The 21,614-nt window shown below is 39.2% G+C and overlaps 1 protein-coding gene across 1 annotated transcript in view; it reads right to left on the bottom strand.

Moving 5' to 3' along the window:
• Window positions 1-21,614, bottom strand: part of ches1 (checkpoint suppressor 1) — a 74,678-nt gene that overhangs the window by 27,965 nt on the left and 25,099 nt on the right. Inside the window, exon 2 of the mRNA XM_088404015.1 lies at window positions 13,891-14,490. Within this exon, the coding sequence (XP_088260141.1) occupies window positions 13,891-14,472 (582 nt within the window). The 5' untranslated portion in view covers window positions 14,473-14,490. The remainder of the gene's footprint in view (window positions 1-13,890; window positions 14,491-21,614) is intronic.

Raw genomic sequence — 21,614 nt, forward strand, 5'->3', positions numbered from 1 at the left:
CAAAAGTGTGGTTGTTTGAATAAAACTTACTACTTTCAACCCTTTTGAAGCCTGAGCATTTGTATCTATTCTTTCATGCTATGCAGCCATGTTGGTAGTTTTAACTGCAGTGTGGGATTAGAGTAAATGCAGAAAACGAGAGATGCAGGAGTAATTACCATTATCACACAGTTTTCCCTCGAGGGGAAAAAAAAGGAGGCATCTACTTGAAGGGGGCCACTTATTTGTATTAAGTGTATGGAGCAGCGTGTGATTAATTAAGACACATATCAATTAGTGTTGAGGAAATAACATACATAGAAGTGCGATCACCGAAAAAAAAAAAAAAAAAACAACGGGGCCATTTTGTAACATGATTGAAAAGTAGCAACAGGCCAGAAAGGAGCTAAGAAAAAAATGTTTTTGATTGACTCCCTGCTTTACGGAATAAAGTATAGAATGCGGTACCTGGCAAATCTTCAAAAAAAGAATGATTTGTTAAAAACATCAATCAAATGTGTCAAATGATCAGATAACATATAGGGACTGATGAGTCAAGTAACAATTCCAAGTATTGGAAATGTTCCGAAAAATGTCTGTTCGCTGACATAGTGTAAGAGTCAAAATCGCAGGGAAAAAACGCATCTGAAAAAGTGTAATTATAATGGTTTTATTCGGTACAAAATTTGGACAATGGTTACTTTTGTACATAAAATCTCGCACATCCAGCTGCAATCAAATAGAAATGTCAAAATTGTTGCATTTTTAAATTTGACATGTTTTCATCATCTGCTGGAAATGTCAGCTGCCTCGTGTTATTTTTCTCCCATTGATTCTTTTATGATATAAAAAAAATGAATTTCCATAATTTGTAACAAGGGGTAAAGTGAGACATTAGTCAAGATAAGTATTATTATTTTTTTTTTAGCCAAACATATTTTGAAAATTATTTCCATAGACGAGTGGTTCCCAAATGGGTGTGTGTGTGTGTGTGTGTGTGTGGGGGGGGGGGGGGGGGGGTGTTCATGCTTTTTAACCCTTTAGTGGTATTTTATCCAATCATTCACAATCATCACATAAAAGACATTTCACATCAGAGGGAAAGCATTGACAGAAGACACTAGGGAGCTGAAATTCCACCCAGATGGTAAAAAAAGATGTCAAAATTCAACACGGCACGACCGCTTAATTATCACACACCCAGGATTGTTGCCTAAAATACTGCATGAATGACGCCAAAGAAAATAACCCAAAAATGGTCAAAATAGAAGATTTTTCTTTTCAAATTAAGAACATATTGATTGGAACTTGAAGCAACTTATTGCTAAGTTGTGTTCTGCAAAGCCCTGCATGACTATTTTGATTGCAAACTTCAAAAAATATGACTTCAAATCTTTAAAAAGGCTATTTTTTATGTTTTGGGTGAAAACAAAAACTTCCCGTCATAGCGTGAAAGTAATCCTTTCGCGGTCCTAGCAGTTGGAGCGCGACCTTGTTAGACTTCAAAAAACCAGATCATCTGAGTGCTTTTACTGCGTACAGTATTTCAGCGTGGTTAGCCGCTAAATCTCGGCGTTATTAGCCTGCATGTCATGGTGGCGGCACACAGGCCATATGCGTCTTTTGCCGAGTGTGTACGGGGACTTCCCTGGGGTGTGTGATATTACCCAGCATGCTCTGCTCCAGGGAGTGCTTCCATTACTGCCAGCAACACCTCTCCCGGAGAGCATGATATTACACACACATACGCTCACTCCCACAGAGGTGACCTCCCGCTGGGCCAAATTTCCCAGCGCACCTCCAGACCGCCAGCCGTTTGTATATATAAAAATATGCGCGTGAGTGCCTACTATCCGCCCGTCTGGCGGCCCATTAAATCAATATTCGCTCCAGAAGCGCTGTATGCCTCTGCCGGGCGGCCGGCCAATCAAAACGCCCGATCTGCAGACCCCCCCCGTCGGTCGATAGGCCAATCGTAGGGCGCTAGTCACGGAAAGGGTGTGACACTTGGGTTATTGTGGTCACCTTGGCAACAGGCATCATCTGGAGGCGAGAGGAGGTGAAATGGAATTTCTCCAAAATGAATTCATGAAGTTGAGAGAAAGGCATCAGATTTCATAATCAATAATCCTGTTCTGGAGATGAGAGACGATCTTGGAGTTTTTATGCCATGTTCCCCGTTTGATACGCCGAGGCGATGGCAGGTTTTAAAAATAGGACCTGAACAAGGGCTGCTAACGTAGAACAAGACCTCCAAAAATGTTTTTCTTTGCTTCATTTCTTTGACGGCGTCTTTTTTGGAATGCGTTATGCTGTTTATTTGTGTTTCATGTGTCATGGAAAAATCATTTTGTTTCAAAGCGCTTGAAGCTGAAGAACATGGATTACACAACAAATAATCCGGAACTCAAAATGATAACCCCCCCACTCCAAATGCAGACGGCATCTGACTTTTACAAAACAACCTCTCGGTTAAAAAAAAAAATACAAATATTTATATGGGAAATGTGTCAATGAGAGGTAAGGCAAGTCAACCATTTTTTAAGCGTGAGAAAATACCAACTATATCACTGTTTTTGTTTATAAAACAAACACTGCTAAATTTGCCTGGATCACGTCATTATGTGTTAAAAAAAAAAAAAAAAAAAGTGAACAAAGTGGATTCAAGGGCGGGTAGAGGGAGAGATGGTTGAAAGTTGCCAACATCTGTTTCCTGTGTTATATAAGCTCTGGGGGCTGGTCTCAGTTGGAAATGGGAGATATTAAAAAGTCCTTCTGCCACTGACCTGCCCAGTAACATTTTCACTCCTGCTATTGCAATACTTACTACACGAAAATATATTCATATACTATATACTGTATAGGGCGGCTCGGTGGGGCAGTGGTTAACATGTCCGCCTCGCAGTTCAGATCCACTTTGCCTTCCTGTGTGGAGTTTGCATGTTCTCCCCGAGCCTGCGTGATTATACTAGGCTAGTGGTTCTCAAATGGGGGTACTAATACCCCTGGGGGTACTTGAAGGAACTTCAGGGGAAACCCGAGATTTTAAATAAAACAAACTTCCTTGAAAAATAATTAATGAGGTGTTGCAGGTAAATATATGTTCATAAAACAAATTTTATGTTCAATGTGGTTATTGTAAAAAGCCAGATTCTCCTCATACTATAAGGGTTGGACCCAACTTGTCATGTGCCACCTCTCGTTACCTGTCAAGTTAATTATTTTATTTTTGTGAACACATATCGACTAACAGACCAACAGAGGACACTTTAAGTAGAATATTTTTCTGTGGAAAAATATTTATTTAAAATTATTTCTTTTTAAGAACAGGTCTGACACTTTATGTTGATTATTTTGTGTAAACAATTATTTATTAATAATTATATTAATGATTTATTTTTGTGAACACATATCTACTATGATCCCAACAGAGGACACTTTATGTTGAATATTTTTCTCTGGAAAAATATTTATTTAAAATGATTACTTTTTAAGAACAGTTCTGACACTTTATGTTGATTATTTCATGTAAACAATTATTTATTAATCATTAAAATAATGATTTATTTTTGTGAACAGATTTCTTCTGTAACCCCAAAAAAGGACGCTTTATGTTTAGTATTTCTCTGTGGACAAATATTTATTTATATATATTTTTTGAGGACAACACTTTATATTGATTTTTTTTTTGTGTAAAAATATTAATTAATAATTATTTCTTTTTGATAACAGATTTCTTCTATCATCTAAAAAAGGACACTTTAGGTTGATTATTTTTTTGTAGACGAATACAAATGAAATTTGAAAGGGTCTAAAGTTGAATAAATCAGACACTGATGGCATGTTTTAATTTTTTTTTTTTTTTTTATAATCCAAAAATGAACACTATACAGTATCTTTGGCGCTTGCATCAAATATGGACCATAGTGTCAGTATCTTACTTGACATCTATAAAGCGTCTGGCATTTATAAAATCCCAACATCAGCCATCCTTAAAAAACCCTGCTGCATCCCATAATATTTCCGAGCTGCTCCCTCAGCTTGGCAGGCCTTCGCTTAGCCACGTCGTCCGGTACATTTCACAAGCAAAAAGACTTATCAATCTTAAGCATTATGACTGCCTGTAATTCGTTGCACATCCGCAGTGTAAAAGCAAAAAAAAAAAAAAAAAATGATGACGGGTTTTAAGCCCGATTAACCCACTGCAATGCAGGGATCTATCCTTACTTACTGTATACATCCTGTACAGATAAACAGTGGATTATCCATATTATATACTTTTGAACTTTGTAAACTGGATACACGTCGATATAGCCGTTAACATTTCGAGTGGGGAAAGCGAGCTTTAAGGACGGCACACAAACATGGTGCGCGCCGTAAAGCATAATCTGCAGGTGCGCTAAAGGCAACAATAACGCAGGGAAGTGCAACAAAGTAAAGGTCGTCACAGAAGCGAGCACATTCGCGTCGAATAGACAACGTGATCAGGAATTCCATTTCGGGGTTTGAGGGTGCGGGTCGATTTTCAGCACTCTTTATAAACATTTTGACTTTTTTTAATTTTTAAATTCCATGGCCGCATAACATCACTTTAAAACTGTTAACTTCAAGGAATTATTTAGTGAAATTTACACTGACCCGAACAGGAGCCAAAGAAACACTCAGCAATCTGCGCCTATTTTTCTTATTTTCCACAATATAAAGCACACATAAAAAGCCTTAAATTTTTTCAAAAGCTGATTATGCGCCTTATCATCCGGTGCGCCTTATACAGCGAATAAACCTTGAGTTTCCATTTTTGAGGGGACAAAAAAATAAGATAACTTAATCGCCATGTAAATCCTTCCATTTTTACCTATGCCTTTCAGTTCTAAGTGTATTTTTTACCATTCAAATTTTTATAACACCCTGTTTGAAATTTTGAAAAGCTATATATGCTTTAATTTTGAAGGAATTTATATGGGGACAGGGTGCAAAAAAAATGTGTGTGTTTATCAAAGAAAGTGCGATTTTGTCAAATAAACCCAGAAACTGTTTTGAATCAACAGAACAATATTTGGTTTTTGGTTACATTTTGATGAAGAAAAATTAAGGTTTATATTTAATTGAATCATAATTATATTCTTCTAAACTCTTTATTGATTTTGGCATTGATCTAACCAGTTTGACTTATCTAATCGTTTTGTTGACATTCCCTTTAGTGCAGCTCCATCTAATGGATGCATAACGCAACTCCAGCCACCACTGCAGCTTCTATTCTATGCACCTTATAATGCGGTGCACCTTATGTATTAAAATAATTTTAAAATTGGTCATTTATTGAAAATGCACCTTAAAGTGCGGAAAATACGGTAAGTAAAATGTTAACATTTCTCTTCTTTTGGAGAACTTGAGTTACTGTAAAATTTGGAGACCTTGATTTAGCGTGAAAAAATGGTTTATATCTTCATTTTCACTTTTTAAGGGGTACATGAGGTTTTGAGTTTCTAGAGATGTCAGTAAATCAATGTAATCATTTTTCATGCAGTGACAGGAAAATCACATTTTCCTTTTCAAATTGAGAGCAAATAAATTGGAACATAAACTTAAGGCTTGGTGTTACAGAGACTTTCTTTCCCCGTACATTTCAAATTAGACAAGGATAGCGTAATATTCTATATCGGTTATCGCTCTCCTACTAACGACTGGTATTGGCTCTTCAAAAAAAAAAAAAAATCAGTCTATTGCTCTTTATTTCACAATGAGTAATACGAATATCTGAGTCAAACAGAGGTGGGTGTTAGATATATTTAACAATCTCCAAAGCAGTGATACAAAATGAAGCAGCAATTAATTTCACTGAATCATTTGGGCTTTAACTCTTCCCTGCCTTGTCTCATTGACATCTTTTTTACACATGCAAATACCCTTAAGAGCGTTACAACTGTTAAAGCAGGTTTTCCCCCAGCTACAGCTCCACACACACAAAACCAAAGTATTAAAAAACTGCATTCTTCTTTTCAGTTAAGCAGCATTAACTACCGTATTTTCCGGACTATAAGCCGCACCTGCAAAATTTGCGCAAAAAAAGATTTTTTGTCATGTATAAGCCGCACTGGACTATAAGCCGCATGAGATATTTACACAAAAAGATAATATATGGATATATTTTAGTGAACATAAAAAGACATTGCACATAATTCATATATACAATCATAAATACGCCAATAAAATCATATATACTGAGGACTATATATAATATTTACACGTCACAAATGTATCCAAAATTTTATACATTCTCTTATTTAATTTAGAAATACTGTATTTTCCGCACCTAAAAGCCTTATATTTTTATTTTTTTTAAAGCTGGCAGCGCGCCTTATAATCAGGTGCGCCTTATATATGGATCAATTATTGTTATTACTTTGAGTATTACAATATTGTGATTGAAAATTTTTTAAATATGTCATTAATTGAGCCTTATAATCCGGTGCGCCTCATATATGGAAAAAGTTTTAAAATATGTCATTAATTGAGGGTGCGCCTTATCGTGCGGCAAATACGGTATGTTTTTTTTTTTTAATCATATATTTTTAAAACTCTTTGAGCACAGCTATTGATTAACATCTTTTCAGATCTATTTCATAGTTGTTCCATAAATTGAAACCTCAAACAGACACACACATTTGCTTGCTGTTGGCTAGCAAAAAAATAAACAAAAAACAACAGATAAGCCGCACTGGACTATAAGCCGCAGGGCTCAAATCATGAGGAAAAAGTCGTGGTTTATAATCCGAAAAATACAGTAGTTTTATTGCTTATTGGGTTCTACAAATGTGAGCAATCGCCCACAAAAGAGACCCAATATTCTCCTTTCTTAGCCATATATAACATTACTAATGAGAACAATAATTCTACATTTCCCAGGTAAGCCTCCATTGTGTTAATCGTCACATTTTCCCTTCGAGCAGCTGGCTGGTAAGAAGCAAAAACGGAAACAATAACACCTAAATCAAACAGATGCTATACGGAATTTACGCTAGAATTTGAAAAGCACAGAAAAGGGCTACTGCTACTCCACTGCGGGCTTGTCTCATATAAAGTTATTAGTTAGTGCATTTAAAAACACTGCACTCTATTTACCCTGAACCTTAAGTGTTGCCTCAGGGTGTCTTCAGATAGAAAACGGTATTTATTTCAGTTAGCAGAAGAGCCCAAGGAGAGCATAACATGGATGATTTAGCCCACCATAACAAGCTAACGCATTTATTACATCCACAAAGAAGCTTATGTATCGAAATTTGGATGTAGGGTATAGCGTGTGCCGGGGAAAATTTCATTTCACTGTAGATCTGCGGGAAGACGATTGAGCTTTGACGAGATATTCATCTTGTTCTTGGTTCTTTTTGATTTCGATTCCCATTCAGGTCTAGTTTGGACATGCGTCAATATTTTTCTGCTCACAAAATTAAGGGGGTCATCATTTATTTGTTAGACATTTTTATTGTGTGTTTTTTTTTTTTTAACGATGATCATCCTGCATTTTTTTCCAAACGCCACGCCGCATGGTCTGCACATGGACAAGACGATACCCATTATGGAGAAAATGCAATATTTGTAGTTTTTTAGCCTACTTTTAATTGCATTTGCAAGTATTTTTGTATGTCATTGCAAGTAAATATGCAAAGTATATTTAGCAAGTATATTTTAGTAAGTAAATGCTAAAAAACACATTTTTCCACAATGGGTGATGATGTGCATTTTTTTTTTTAATTATAATTTGGCCGACATATCAATACTTTAGAATATTGAGTAAACACGTCTTACTATTCATTTTTTTATGTGTTTTTTTATGATTTTTTTTTTCCACATAATGCCACAAAGCTATGCAAAATCAATATCTCGTGGCATTATGGAAAGAACAACATGCTAAAAAAATGCTAAATGCTAAAAAAACATTTTTTTCCACAATGGGTGATGATGTGCATTATTTTTTTTTTTAATTTGGCCGACATATCAATACTTTAGAATATTGAGTAAACACGTCTTACTATTCATCTTTTTGTGTTTTTTATGATATTTTTTTTCCACATAATGCCACAAAGCTACGCAAAATCAATATCTCGTGGCATTATGGAAAGAACAATATTTGTAGCGTTTGAACGATTACTACATTTGAATGTATTTATAAGTATGTTCAGACATAGATGCAAGTGAACTCAAATGTACTTGCAAATATATTAAAACACAGGCTAAATGCTAAAAACATCGCGTTTCATGCCATAATGCCACAGAGGGTCGACTTGAGCATGTGTAATATTTTCTTTTGTAAGCATTTTAGCAACATTGTATCAATACTTTTGGAAATTAAACGAGTATGACATGTTTACTGGTATTTTTCTGTGTTTCATGTGATTCACGTTTGGCATTTTTGTCCCCTTAATCCTACAGGGTCATGCACAAGGCAATTTCTCATGGCATTTATGGTTCCCGAAAAAACGTCATTGAGCCAAGCGTAACACTTGAAGATATGATTAGAGTAATAAAAATGAAAGATGTATGAAGCAAAGTTAAAGACATTATGCAAGAAATTGATGAAAGTATGAAAAAAAAATACTTATTGCAGATTTCTTTCTTTTTTCAAATGTTGGACGGTTTTGCTTTTAACTTCGGTCAGATTGTAGATTGCGCAACACGTTTTTTTTTTTATGTTTACATCGATTTGCTACAGCTGTGACCAATTTCTGGCTGCAAATCAGATTTTTCTTGAGAGGATTTCTCCTGCAGCATTATTCATTGTTAACAGTATAGTCATCCTAATAAAGACGCGGTGATCCAGAAGTCTGAGGACAACTCTTGCTATTCGGGCAAGTTATTGTGCAAAGTGAGGAATCTTGTTTGTAAACAACGCCATGGCAACCTTGAGCCTCTCTTTTGCTTCTCACACAAGCTTGCCCTTCCGCACACAATGCCGACACGCATTCCCACACAAAAAAAGGGCACGTGGAGCAGCAAGCTTATTCTAAATGAGTCCCCATCTTGTCATCTGCCTGGATATGACCCAGAAATACAGTCACCGGAACAAATAGGCCACTGTCATATTAATCTCCACCTCTCCAAATTGATGGAAATATGATTTGGTGCGTCCGCGGTAAGCTAGCTTCCTGCTGCTTGTAAAAACTTTCTCCCAAATCAAATCCCGTTGCTACATTCAAATGTAGGAATAGTCCAAACGCTACAAATATTGTTCTTTACATAATGCCGCGAGATATTGACTGTGCATAGATTTGTGGCATGATGTGAAAAAAAATATGAACAAATATAAAAAAAAAAAAACACATAAAAAATGAATAATAAGCCGTGTTTACTCAATATTATTGATATGTCAGCCAAATTAAAAAAAACAATTCATGCACATCATCACCCATTGTGGAAAAAAATGTGTTTTTTTAGCATTTAGCATTTTTTTAGCATATTGTTCTTTCCATAATGCCACAAGATTTTGATTTTGCATAGCTTTGTGGCATTATGTGGAAAAAAAATAATCATTAAAAAAACACATAAAAAATGAATAGTAAGACGTGTTTACTCAATATTCTAAAGTATTGATATGTCGGCCAAATTAAAAAAAAAAAAATGCACATCATCACCCATTGTGGAAAAATGTGTTTTTTAGCATTTACTTCATATTTACTTGCAATGGCATACAAAAATACTTGCAAATGCAATTAAAAGTTGTCTAAAAAACTACAAATATTGCATTTTCTCCATAATGGGTATCATCTTGTCCATGTGCAGACCATGCGGTGTGGCGTTTGGAAAAAAATGCAGGACGATCATCATTAAAAAAACAAAAAAACACACAAAAAACACACACAATAAAAATGTCTAACAAATAATGATTACTCCCTTAAGTTTGTGAGCAGAAAAATATTGATGCATGTCCAAACTAGACATGAATGGGAATCAAAACCGAAAAGAACCAAGAACAAGATGAATATCTCGTCACTGCTAAATCGTCTTCTCGCAGATCTACACTGAAATGAAATTTTCCCTGGCACACGCTATACCCTACAATCCAAATAATCTTCTTTGTGGATGCAATAAACGCGTTAGCTTCCATATTTCCATCATGACATAACGCATCACGAAGAAAAATATTCGAACCCCTGCGGTCGTATTTAAAAAAAAACCACATAAACAGGTAATTGGAAAAGAATACGGGAGAAAGGTAAGCTTTGAGTGGCAGAGCGAGACGGAAATGACAGAGATTTTGTAATTGCGGCTTCAAATAAAGCACAGTACTTGGCAGGTAGAGAGGGAGTCTGCAGAGATGTGCCCTCGTTTCTACACAGACAGCGCTGGAGCACGTGCGGGAGTCCTTTTATGCATGCATGCACGCTTGCTCCTGAGTTTGCATTTTGCCTGCGCGCCTCTTTATTTGTGCGTCTGACATGCTATGTGTGTGTGATTTAGAAGTGTGTGTGCGCGGGTGAGAGAGGGGAATGGGTTTGGAGGGTTAATTAGTGTGCTGTCTTGAACATTGTGCAGTGACAGGAAGACAAGGCGGGGTGTCCTTGCCAAAATCTCCTCTACACATGCACTGGTTTCAACTCCGGTGAAATTTTTTTTTTTTTTTCAAGTGCCCGCTAACATGTGCAAAGGATATCCGGATGAAAAAAATGCTGCGCCAAAGGTTTGCTACCATATTTGTTGTGCTATCTCGAGGTGTATTTTATTCAGCAAATTCAGAAAAACTTCATGTTCCAATGGATTTGCTCTCAATTTGAAAAGTCACAGTATTAAAAGGCATGCAATTACATTTTCTTATACTTGCAGAAACTTGCACAAACTCCCTAAAGTTCCTCCATGTAATCTTAGAGAAACTCGTGTCTCCATTTGAGAACCACTGACTGCAATGGCAACATTTATTAAACAATTGGACCATTATCTTCTGAGCAGCCCTCATAATTTAGTGCTGATATTAATAATACCAAGATGACTAAGATGAAAGTGAAAGACTAAAGTAAGACTAAATGCTTCATGTTCCAATTAATTTGCTTTAAATTTGAAAAGGAACATGTCCTTTTTGTATCACGGCATTAAATTAGATTTGTTGGTACCTGCGTGGACCGTTGAGATCTTAAGTAACCCCTGATGTGCCTACAAATACCCCCAGGGGTAAATAAAGATCATGGCTCTCTGTCAAATTTACTAGATGAACGCAGTATAAAACTAAAAAATTTAACATACATAAAATTATAAATGTTCATTATCCATATCGTGTCCAAATATTATTATTATCATCTGATTCATGTGGCATATAATAAATAGAAAAGAACAGTTTTATTTGTACCCACACCACATTCCGAGCTAACACATTTCCTCTTCTTTAAACTGTTCAGAATTGTTGTTTAAAAAAAAACAAAAAACAGATTCATGTTCATACTTTGCTGTATGTGTATTCCCAAATTATTCGACAAACCCCACACCTCATTACGCACCAGCTTTTCATTCTTGTCCCAAATTGTTGTTAGTCGAGGCCCCTCCCTCATATTGTACCCTCCCTCTCTGTCTCTACATTCCCTGGATGTTTTTTTTTTTTTTTTGCAGTTGATTTTGTCTTGCTTTGTGCATGCATTTGTGCAGTTTTGAAGTAAACAAATCCATAAATACAAAGAAATGCGATTTTATAAACTGTGCAGTATCTGTATTTGGCGATGTGACAGAAACACTAAACCTTTCAAATTAAAAGCAAATAAATTGGAAGTTGGGACACCATTTTGCTAAATTGTGTCATGGTGACTCCTTTGCGAAGTCTCTTTATTTTGTCAAGTTTTATGGGCTAGCGCATTGTCATTGCTGACACAATTTTCCGGTAAACAAGCCAGCGATAAAACAGACGATGTTACTGTAATTGCAGAATAGAATACGCCTGGAAACACACAACTACAAATGTACTTTTGAAGTTCAACAAATCAGATACGGACAACACAGCATCCTCTTTTTTTGCTTTGTTTTTCATTCCGGAAAAAAAAAATACTCAGAGGGTACATCATTGATTTTTTTTTTTTTTTTGACAACCGGGGCAAGAGTATCCGTGCTAACACGCACACCCAAAAACTACATAACAGCGAATGAGGACATCCACTCAACACCTCTGCCTCCACGCACACATTCGCATATTTCCTCACGCGCGCTCGACTCGGTAAATCCGCTTCCCCGTTGCTACAGCAAAAGTATACTTTTATGTCAACTGCAAGCTTGTTACCATGGCGATATGTATACAAGAGAAACTCGGTGCCCTTATAGTCGAGGGCCAGATGACAGCATAGCGTGAGGGAGTGCGCACGAAACCGCACATGTGCGCGCCGTCACCGTCTTCTTCATCCTCCGTTCAATTTGCGCTTGAATATACACGCACGGCTTATTGAAAATAGGACACCAGGTTCATTCGGTGGTCAAGGGAAGATGCCGCTGTATTATCTCAAACAGATAAACATGTAAAACAAGCATTGATCTTGACTGTTTGTCCCCTACCCCCAACACCCTCAGGCCTGATGAAATCTTAAGACTGCCGGCGTCTGTGTTATTAAATCCTCCAGTATTAATTTAGCGCTAATTGAGTAAGGGATTCATTCCCCGTTTACCCCGAGTCTTTAATGGAGTAAAATCCGAATGGGAACGCCCGTATAAAAGACTATATCGAGACTTAAATCAAAAGCGAAACGCTGCTCCCACAGGGGAAACGTTAGAGTGAAAGAGAACTAAGAAAGCGAGATTGAGATCATCAAGTATTGATAGGGCCGGATCTGGTAAGGGAGTCGACAAAATACAGAATATGTTGAATTTCAAGTTGGATATCCCCGCAAACCACTGATAACTGTCTCTCTGATATAAGTTCCTACCGCATGCGATGGTGCGAATAACGCGCCAAATTTGTACACGAAACGTGTGTATCCCTAAGAATGATTCGAACCGTAGTTTGAAATGTGACTGTGGGACTACCCCCCTTCCATCATAATTGACGAGCCCAAAATTTTAATCGTCGGTCCGTCGCTCTGTGACCCAATCGTCCCAATTATCTCCCGCCGTCATCTCACTAAAAAAATTGAAAAAACTTCAACCTCTGCAAAAACATTTCAACTATTCTCCACAGCTTGGCCTTGAACAAAAATCAGACGCTAATATACTTTCTTTGTAAGAAGGCGTTTGCTTAGCGCAGAAGTAGTTCAAGTTTAGCCTACTACATAAATGCAAAGCACCCGGCTATGACAGCAGTCACAACTAACAATCGCAACAAAGACAATAATGTAGTGAGCTATAGCAAAGCTCTTTGGAGAACTAAACGCGAGAACGCAGTTCAACACACATTTCAGCATGTTTACGATGGACAAAACAATGTTCACTTTCTTATTATTTGGCAAACAGGAAGGAAAACTGCTGACTAAAGGTTGCTGGCACCACTTGGGTTTCCAAAACAGTAGAAGGTAAATAAAAAAACTGTAAAAAAAAAAAAATATTGCGTACTGTGTCTATGTAAATATGGGTGGTATCATATGAAAGATTGACTTCCATTCTTCAGTAAGTAATAGCTGTGTTGTCAGGGTGGAAACACTGCCATCTAATGGTCACAGTTATCACTACAGTGCTCAACTGGCTCATATTAGGTAAGCATTGATCAAGGGTGTCAGCTCTTGTCCATAAAAAACATATTTAACCAGAATTTTCTGATATTGTTATTATTATGATAAAAGACAAGAATTCTCGCCCGTGGCACTGAATGAGTTAAAAGTGGTAGTTAAAAGTTGGTAGCCAGGATATACAGAAAAGCTACATCAAGTTTCACATTCAATCCAATAATACAATCCAAGTAAACAATAGGTAAAAACGAATTCAATTCATTCAAGCTTAATAAAAAGACGTTTTTACCTGACTGCGGTCTTTATCCACCTTCTTGAAGCATTTGTTTAGCGATAGATTGTGGCGCACCGAGTTCTTCCACCCTGTGGGGGCGCTCGCAAAGTAGGGGAAATGCTCCAGGATCCATCCGTAGATATCTTTTACAGGAAGTCGCTTATTGGGAGCGTCCTCGATAGCCATAAATATCAAGCAGCTGAAGGAGTACGGCGGTTTGCGGTTGGCCCCCGCCGCTAAGTCGTACGCCGAGTGCGCGTCGCCCAACAGGGGGTCGTCGGGGCACGGCGACGTGGAAGAAGGCGAGCGAGGGTGCTGACCGTCGGGGTCCAGCAACGGGGAAACGCTACGCAACCCGGAGTGGCTGAAACTGTTGAGGAGGTCGGTGCTCTCGTGGAGCCAGGAAAGACTGGTGAGCTCTTCGTCTTCGGCTTTGGAGAAGGAGGCCGACAAGGACAGCGAGAGGTCGGCCGCCTCCGCCTCGGACGCCGCCGTCGCGGCGTCCCCTTGTCGGTACGGCGGGCTCATGCCCTGCGAAGCGCTAGCTCCGCTGCTGGGGCTCTGGGCCTTCTTACTGGGGGGCATGGTGGGTCCCATCCAGCCCAGGGCTCACTCCTACAAAGAGAAGAAACAGCTTGGTCAGCTTGCGTTATCCGTTCGTCTAAAGGTCAAAGGGTCGAGGCCAACCGCGCTCTTTCGACCGCGTTTCCAATTAGAGCGCGAGGAGGGAAGCGCGCATCATCGTTTTTCTCGGAGGCTTTTTAGTCACTTCTCACCGGGATGGCAAATTTAGTGCTTCACCGGTTGGGGAAATCCGACATGTTCGACTCACAGCCAATTACGCGCGTACCGTGCGAGTATTGACATTTCACAAGGTTGCTGTCACAACATTCGTATTCTGGTAAAAGGTCTCATAATTACCGGATTAGCCTCTACGTGACGATTTCGTAATATTTCGAGAGCATGTCATGATATTGTACTTACAGTAGTAGATCTTTGGAACATATTGTAACTAAATTCTATCTGTTCGAAGGGGACGTCTACCAAAAACTTTTCTTCAAAATACACTTCACATGAGCAGGATTTTTGTTTGATAACGTCCAAAAACTGCTCAACAAACCGATTACAATTTTCGAAACATAATTTGCGGAAGGTATCGATGACATCATTGGTCGCTAAGCAAACTATGACGTTACTGCCCATCACCATTTTTGCTTAAAATGGCAAATATCAGCTCACAGTGATCAAGCCAATCAGATCAATGTAAAGTCTGCTTCAAAATAATATGTACTAGCGCCCCCATGAGTCTAAACATAGCATTTTGATTCATCATGTTTTTAATGGTTTTATCCAGCTCAGGTGCCCGCCATTTTGGCTGTCACTTGAAAATGACATCACAGTAGGGATCAGGTAACAATTATAGTACATCTCATTCATAAAATAGGTCATGTGACATTTGTATGCTGAGTTGTGATTGGCCGCAATCGAGGCCTTTGGGGATTTATACAGTAAAAATCAAAGGTCGCCCAAAGTTTCGAAACAGATCTACTTCTTAAGTAACAATTTACACAAAGGGCAACCGTTTTGCTCCACATTTATGAAATGAGAAATTACTTTTGTGGAGATTTTGACTCTAGAAAAGGGAGAGATTTATTTATGGACCATTCACTAACAAAAGCCATCCAAAATACTGGCTCTTGAATGTTTCTTAGTTTAATTTTAAACAACAATGCTTTGCTCCAAAAATACGGTCAGGGATTAGCGATACATCACAATTTTTCTCCTAAAATATTGTTAGTAGGCTTTGCGGGAATCGTGCAAAACACTGCTTGATTTTGCAGTGATTTGATTGATTGATTTTTTTGACTTTTTATTCTCTTTAGAACATAAGCCATGCAGAACAATTTGCACACGCTGGCTAGCACATATACACTGCATCTGAAATATTGTGACAAAAGCAAACACATTTTTCAAATTGAGCTTTCGGTCAATTCCGTTGGGACCTCCTCTGCTCCACTTCTGCCTATTCTCCCTTGCTCAAGAGCTAAAGCCCCAGTCGATCTGGGACTGTGTGCCTTATAATCTAAATTCCAAGATATCATTTGATGCAAAAAAAATACATTAAGCTTGGCAAACGCAATACATCACGCCGTTGCATGCAAACGCAGACACGCACGCATATGAAAGACACATAACATATCGGAGCGGCAGCACCATTAGGACACAGGGATTAAAGCCAGATATCTTCTGACTGGCCCCTGTGTGGTGCGATCACTCTCTAATCCAAGGTGATCATCCGCCGATCCGTCCCCTCACTCTGCGTGATTGACGGGCAGCTGTCACCCATGGCAACCTAGCGCGCCATGACAACTGTCAGCTCGCCGCAGCCCCGGCCGCCGCGTCGCCATGGCAACAAAAGGGAAACAACGCAGCCCCGCTCCGGTCTGTTGTCTGTTCTTCCGACCTATCTCCGCGTCTTTCAATTTCCTACTCGCGCTAATAACTTTACGGCGCGGATAGGCTGAAGTGGAAGGACTGGGCTAAATATAGAATCGTCACGTATAGTCCGTAGTCACGCCGCCGCTCAGGCTGGCTCTCCCAACAGCGGCGGGAAACGCCAGCGAGCCTTTGATCGTCCATTTTCCGCTATTTCCGCGCGCTTTCTGACAGCAACAAGCCGTCTGAGGCGCTGCGTCGTTGCACCAATATCGACGTTGAGAGTAATGAATTCAAATTGGCCCCGGTGACGATAAATGTTGAAAAGAGTGAGCGTCAAAGGGATGGGCAAGGTGGAAAAGGTGCTTGGCCAGCTTTTCTAGGTGCGAACGCTCGCGCGCGCCGCCTTTCTTTGTTTGACGGGGCCGTCACAGCGAGAAGAAGCAAGGGCATCTCGGTGACATTGATTCAGGTAGCGGTCCACCGGAATGCAAAGATGGATCAGATGCTGTGATTCTCCCCATCTTTTCCTCTTCCTCCTCCTTGTTATGTTGCCATAGCGGCAAGGGGGCCATGAAACATTACGGCTGACAGTAAAGTCATCTCATTTTACTGTTGCTATGACAACAAACTCCTCACTGTTGGTTGGGGCCAGCGTGAGCTGCCGCCCAAGCCTCGTGCTTGAGCGTGTGTGTGTGTGTGGAGAAGTGGATACATGTGTGCATATGTGGCATCTCCCGTGGGTCCTAATAAAGCTTAACACACTTGCTCAGCTCTAAACAAACTTTCATGCAACTCCAACAGCAGCCCCCTCAAGACCGACTGCGAAAAGGACAAAGGCAGATATCGCTCAAGCTCAGACTAAATGATGCCTGCAGTGTGCGCCGCGCATGTTGGTGTGTGCGTGAAGGCATCCTCGCATTTGTTTGACAGATGGGACTGTGCCATTCTCTCTGTTTTCTTCATTCTCCAGATCACTTTTGTGTTTGCATGCCTTGTTTTGATTTGTGTTTGGCATGTCCACATTCGGCTTTGTGTGTGTGTGTGTGTGTGTGTGTGTGTGTGTGTGTGTGTGCGAGCCCCTCCCACCCCTCCCTCCAAGCAAGAGACCCAAAGTACACTCTCTGATTATCTCGCTAAGTATCGCTCTATGTTAAGTCCCATGCATACCAATGTGGTATCGGAGTTATAATCTGTGAGGTCTGTGAGCCTGGCACCACCCCAGCGCTGTTTGCACTTTCTAACCTGATAAGACATACCTCTAAAGAGACAATTCAATTAGAATAAATGGCTTGCTCTGTTTGAAACACCATTGTGGAACAGTTGGTGGCTCCGATTATTCCTACGTTGCCATGAATACAGATTCCCAAAGACAGATTATAGACATCGTTGAAGAAACTAGAATAGCGCCCAGTCAGGTGCCTCCCCCAAGGCTTGAAAAGGAGAGCCAAAAAAGAGGAAGCTCTGTATTTATTTATTTTTTTTACATCCTGCGGTTCTTAGTTAGCAGAATACCAAAACATGAACTCAATCACTGATCTTTTTAACCGCTGATTTAACCACAGAATCCCGAATCCATTTGGAACAGTGTGCTTTAGCAGAAAAACACATCCATGTCCAAAACCATCAAATTTGATCATAATGGTGATGGGGAGCGTTTTATCCGCACGTGCACCAAATGTGGAGCCAAAAATGGCAAAAAATGCAATTTCGGTTTTCAATCGAAAGACAATTAAAACCGAACAATGAGCCTGAAAGTGGCTGTTGTGATGTTGCAAAGAAAAAAAAAAAAGCATCTGTCTGAATGACACACAAGTACTCAGGAGAATGAGAAGGTTGTCAACTTGTTCGGCAATGAGCACACAGATCAGGAAAGGGGGAACTATGGTGCATATGTGGCCCGTTCATTTTTTTAATCCGGCCCGCCGAACTTGAAGAAATTGTCAATCAGGAGGAGGGTGATATTTTTATCGTATTTTTCGCACTATAAGGCGCACCTAAAAGCATTCATTTTTTTAAAAAAGCTGATGGCGCGCCTTATAATCAGCTGCGCCTTATATATGGATCAATATTGAGATTGGGATTCGTTGACAAGGAATGAACTGATTAAGTAAGCCTCACCTGTTTCTTTTGTGTGTTTACAGTCGAACAAGGTTGCTCATATTGACATTGAGTTATTATGCTATTGAGAGTTTAGAGTTATTATTTGAGTTATTTTTATTATTTTGAGTATTACTATATTGTGATTGAAAAAGTTTTAAAATGTCAATAATTGAGGGTGCACCTTATAATCCAGTGAGCCTTATACATGGAAAAAGTTTTAAAATATGTCATTATAATATGTCAATATAATTGAGGGTGCGCCTTATAATCTGGTGCGCCTTATAGTGCAGAAAATACGGTAATATCCTGAAGAATAGCGGGAAAAAATAGGAATTGTTAGCAATTAAAAAAACAACAAGATTTTGTTCATCTGATTTTCAGTTATTGGAGAAGTAATTTCAATAAATATTTAAATACATGGGACTTGTGTAATATATTTTTTAACGTTCTTTTGATATTAAAGCACGTCTTTTGGATATCCCACTTTTTTTTCAAAACTTTCCATCCCTCTTCTCCTGGTCCCGCCCTTTTGTCAAATCAAAAAGTTTGTCCATAGATGCATTGCGCATGGTGCAAAGGCAATCAGACTTTTCAAATTCAGAAAGAATAAAAATCTGTCAATGCATTAATCGTGAATACCTTTAAATGTCTAAAAAATATGGGCATTCTATTTATATATAAATACTGACTTATTTACTTATTTTGATAGTTTGTTGAATTCCAATTAAGGTCATGCTTTTACGGAAGTAAACCAAAACATTTTTTTTAAGAATATGATGCATTCAAGGGACATCTATTGACCATCCCTATGAAGGCTGCCAGTGTGCAAAATTCAAAAAGGTGAAAAGAAAAAACAAATCTGAATCCCAATACAAATTCCCATAGACTAATTGCCAGCGTAATCATCTTACAACGCATTCACACTCTCACCGATCCCAGCCCGAATCACATGTCACGTTTACGTAATCCTCGCAAGATCTTCATTCCCCGTTGGCTCCCGCTACTGACTTTTCAATGTTTTGTATGCCAGATCCAGAAGAAACATTTCAATAATATCCTTCACATCACCAGCTTGAGTCTGCTCCCTGACGGCTGCTATATTCACACAACCGACATCCAGTGAATTCCCCCGGTTATCAAGTTACAGACACCCCCAAAAACCACACCAGTGGAGGAATATTAAAATAAAACCAATATAGGCTTATGACATGCTGTCAGCGCTGCATTTTAGCTCTGCTCTGGGCCCTTAGTGGACTGAAACGACTATTACAACTTTGTCAGTTTGATCCCCGCTTATGACATTTGTTGCATGTCACATCCTCCCGCTTTTGGCTTTCCTGCCAGTCTTGGCGACGCAGTCAAATAAAGACGGTGCTAAAATAACCCCCCACTCTACAATGACATAGTAATGCTAGCCTAGGAGATAGTTGAGAGGACTGGTCGGAGTTATTACCTTGCAGAGGGACCGACTGAACCTCGTGGCTGAATCTGGTCTCAGTGATAAAACCGACAGTCGGATGCGCCGAGGCAAAACTAATCTGCACTTTTTGATGACAAAAGACGACCTTTATCACTCCGGCGCATAGTCGGGTTGGCTGGAACGGGGAAAAGGAGACCGATGATCAAAGGCGGAAAATGGGGAAAAAAAAAATTCAATGTAGGATATAATAACCTCGGCTACATATGTCAACAAGGAAAGAAGCCTAGTTATGGTGTCCATTTTCAACCTATGGACCATCACCCCGTCAATGCGTTTCCTGGACCCACTGGGCTTTAAGCAAGCTGAGCAAGACCAATCACATCCTGTAATGTCTTCCTCCATGTCATCTACGGGAGCAAAGAATTATGGAATGGGGGTCAGGTGGTCAGGGTGTCCCAAGGGATCGCCGCTGACCCCTCTGTCCCAGCCACTGCACTCAGCCGCATGGCAACCACCGCAGAGACAGGAAATACATGCGTTATTTTTGTTGGTTTGACTTTTTAAAGGTGGTTCTGGTATGCACAAGACGGAAATACATCAGAGTGCAAATGTATATCCTCCTGAGAACGTTTGTGTCCGCCGTTGACATTGGTTTTTGGACTATATCATTCAAGCTACCCTTCACAGTCCTAGTGTCCTCAGTAGAGGACATTTTGGCCTTTCCAACGATGTCTCATTTGCATAGGATGCAATTAACTTTGCTGTCTTGCTGGGACAAAATGGACACAACGGCGGACACAAATAAATAAGACTGCTTAATGAAAGCAAACGTACATGGTAATGATATAAAAAATATCAGCGATGCATAAAGCCATGTACAAGTCTGCACCTACTTTTACTACGATTCCAAATGTCGATTAAAAATGAATTCTATTGGTGCAATACTTCTAAAAAATGACGAGTGAGCCTGATAATCGTCCTTATATATGGATGTCGAAATGAGGTATAGTTGCAACAAAGGCTATATTTAAATAATCTGTTCATTTTTGTTGTTGTTGATTACAGCACAGAAATGCACTAATATATACATATACATTCATTTAATTTATACATTAATACATCAATAATTTGGTAAAAATGCGGACCTTTTCATCATAATAAAAGGGGATGCAAATGCCTTGATTACAATGTATGGATGAAATGTACAGGAAACAAAATAGCGGTCGTACCACTCAGAAATATGCCTTAAAACCCATTGCAATGATTATTTATTTATTTATTTAAATTGGCATGTTCATTGAGACTCTGCCTTATAAACTGGTGGGCCTTGTAATCTGAAAAATAAGGTACATTTATAATTTGCGGTTAAAAGGCAAATTGAAAGAGCTGCACGGGTTGACATTGCAAGAAAGCTTTCAAAGATGGCCATTTTCTTCTCACTTGTTTCCAGTCTTTATATTCTCCATAGACGAAGAAATACAGCTACTGCAGCTAAGGCTTTTTTTCTCGACAATCGCCCCGTGTTGTTTGTGGCTCAATAAAATAATATAGCTTCAAATCGTTGCTCACCAGGGGGCTACATTTTTTCATTGTAGCGAGTTGACGGTGTTAAGGGTCATCACCGCCATAATGTGTTCAGGTTTCTCCAGCGTTTTCTTATTTCAGTCTCGTCACCCAATGGGCAGTCCGGTCAGCTTTGATCAATTGCACAACCGTGTTAAAAAATGATTAAATAGGATGTTGACCTATTGCATAGAACTTTCCGCATTTTTTAAGAGAA

This window comes from Hippichthys cyanospilos, chromosome 20 (genome assembly GCF_059441005.1).
Source record: "Hippichthys cyanospilos isolate Australia breed blue-spotted pipefish chromosome 20, RoL_Hcya_1.0, whole genome shotgun sequence".
In the NCBI taxonomy this organism is placed as follows: domain Eukaryota; kingdom Metazoa; phylum Chordata; class Actinopteri; order Syngnathiformes; family Syngnathidae; genus Hippichthys; species Hippichthys cyanospilos.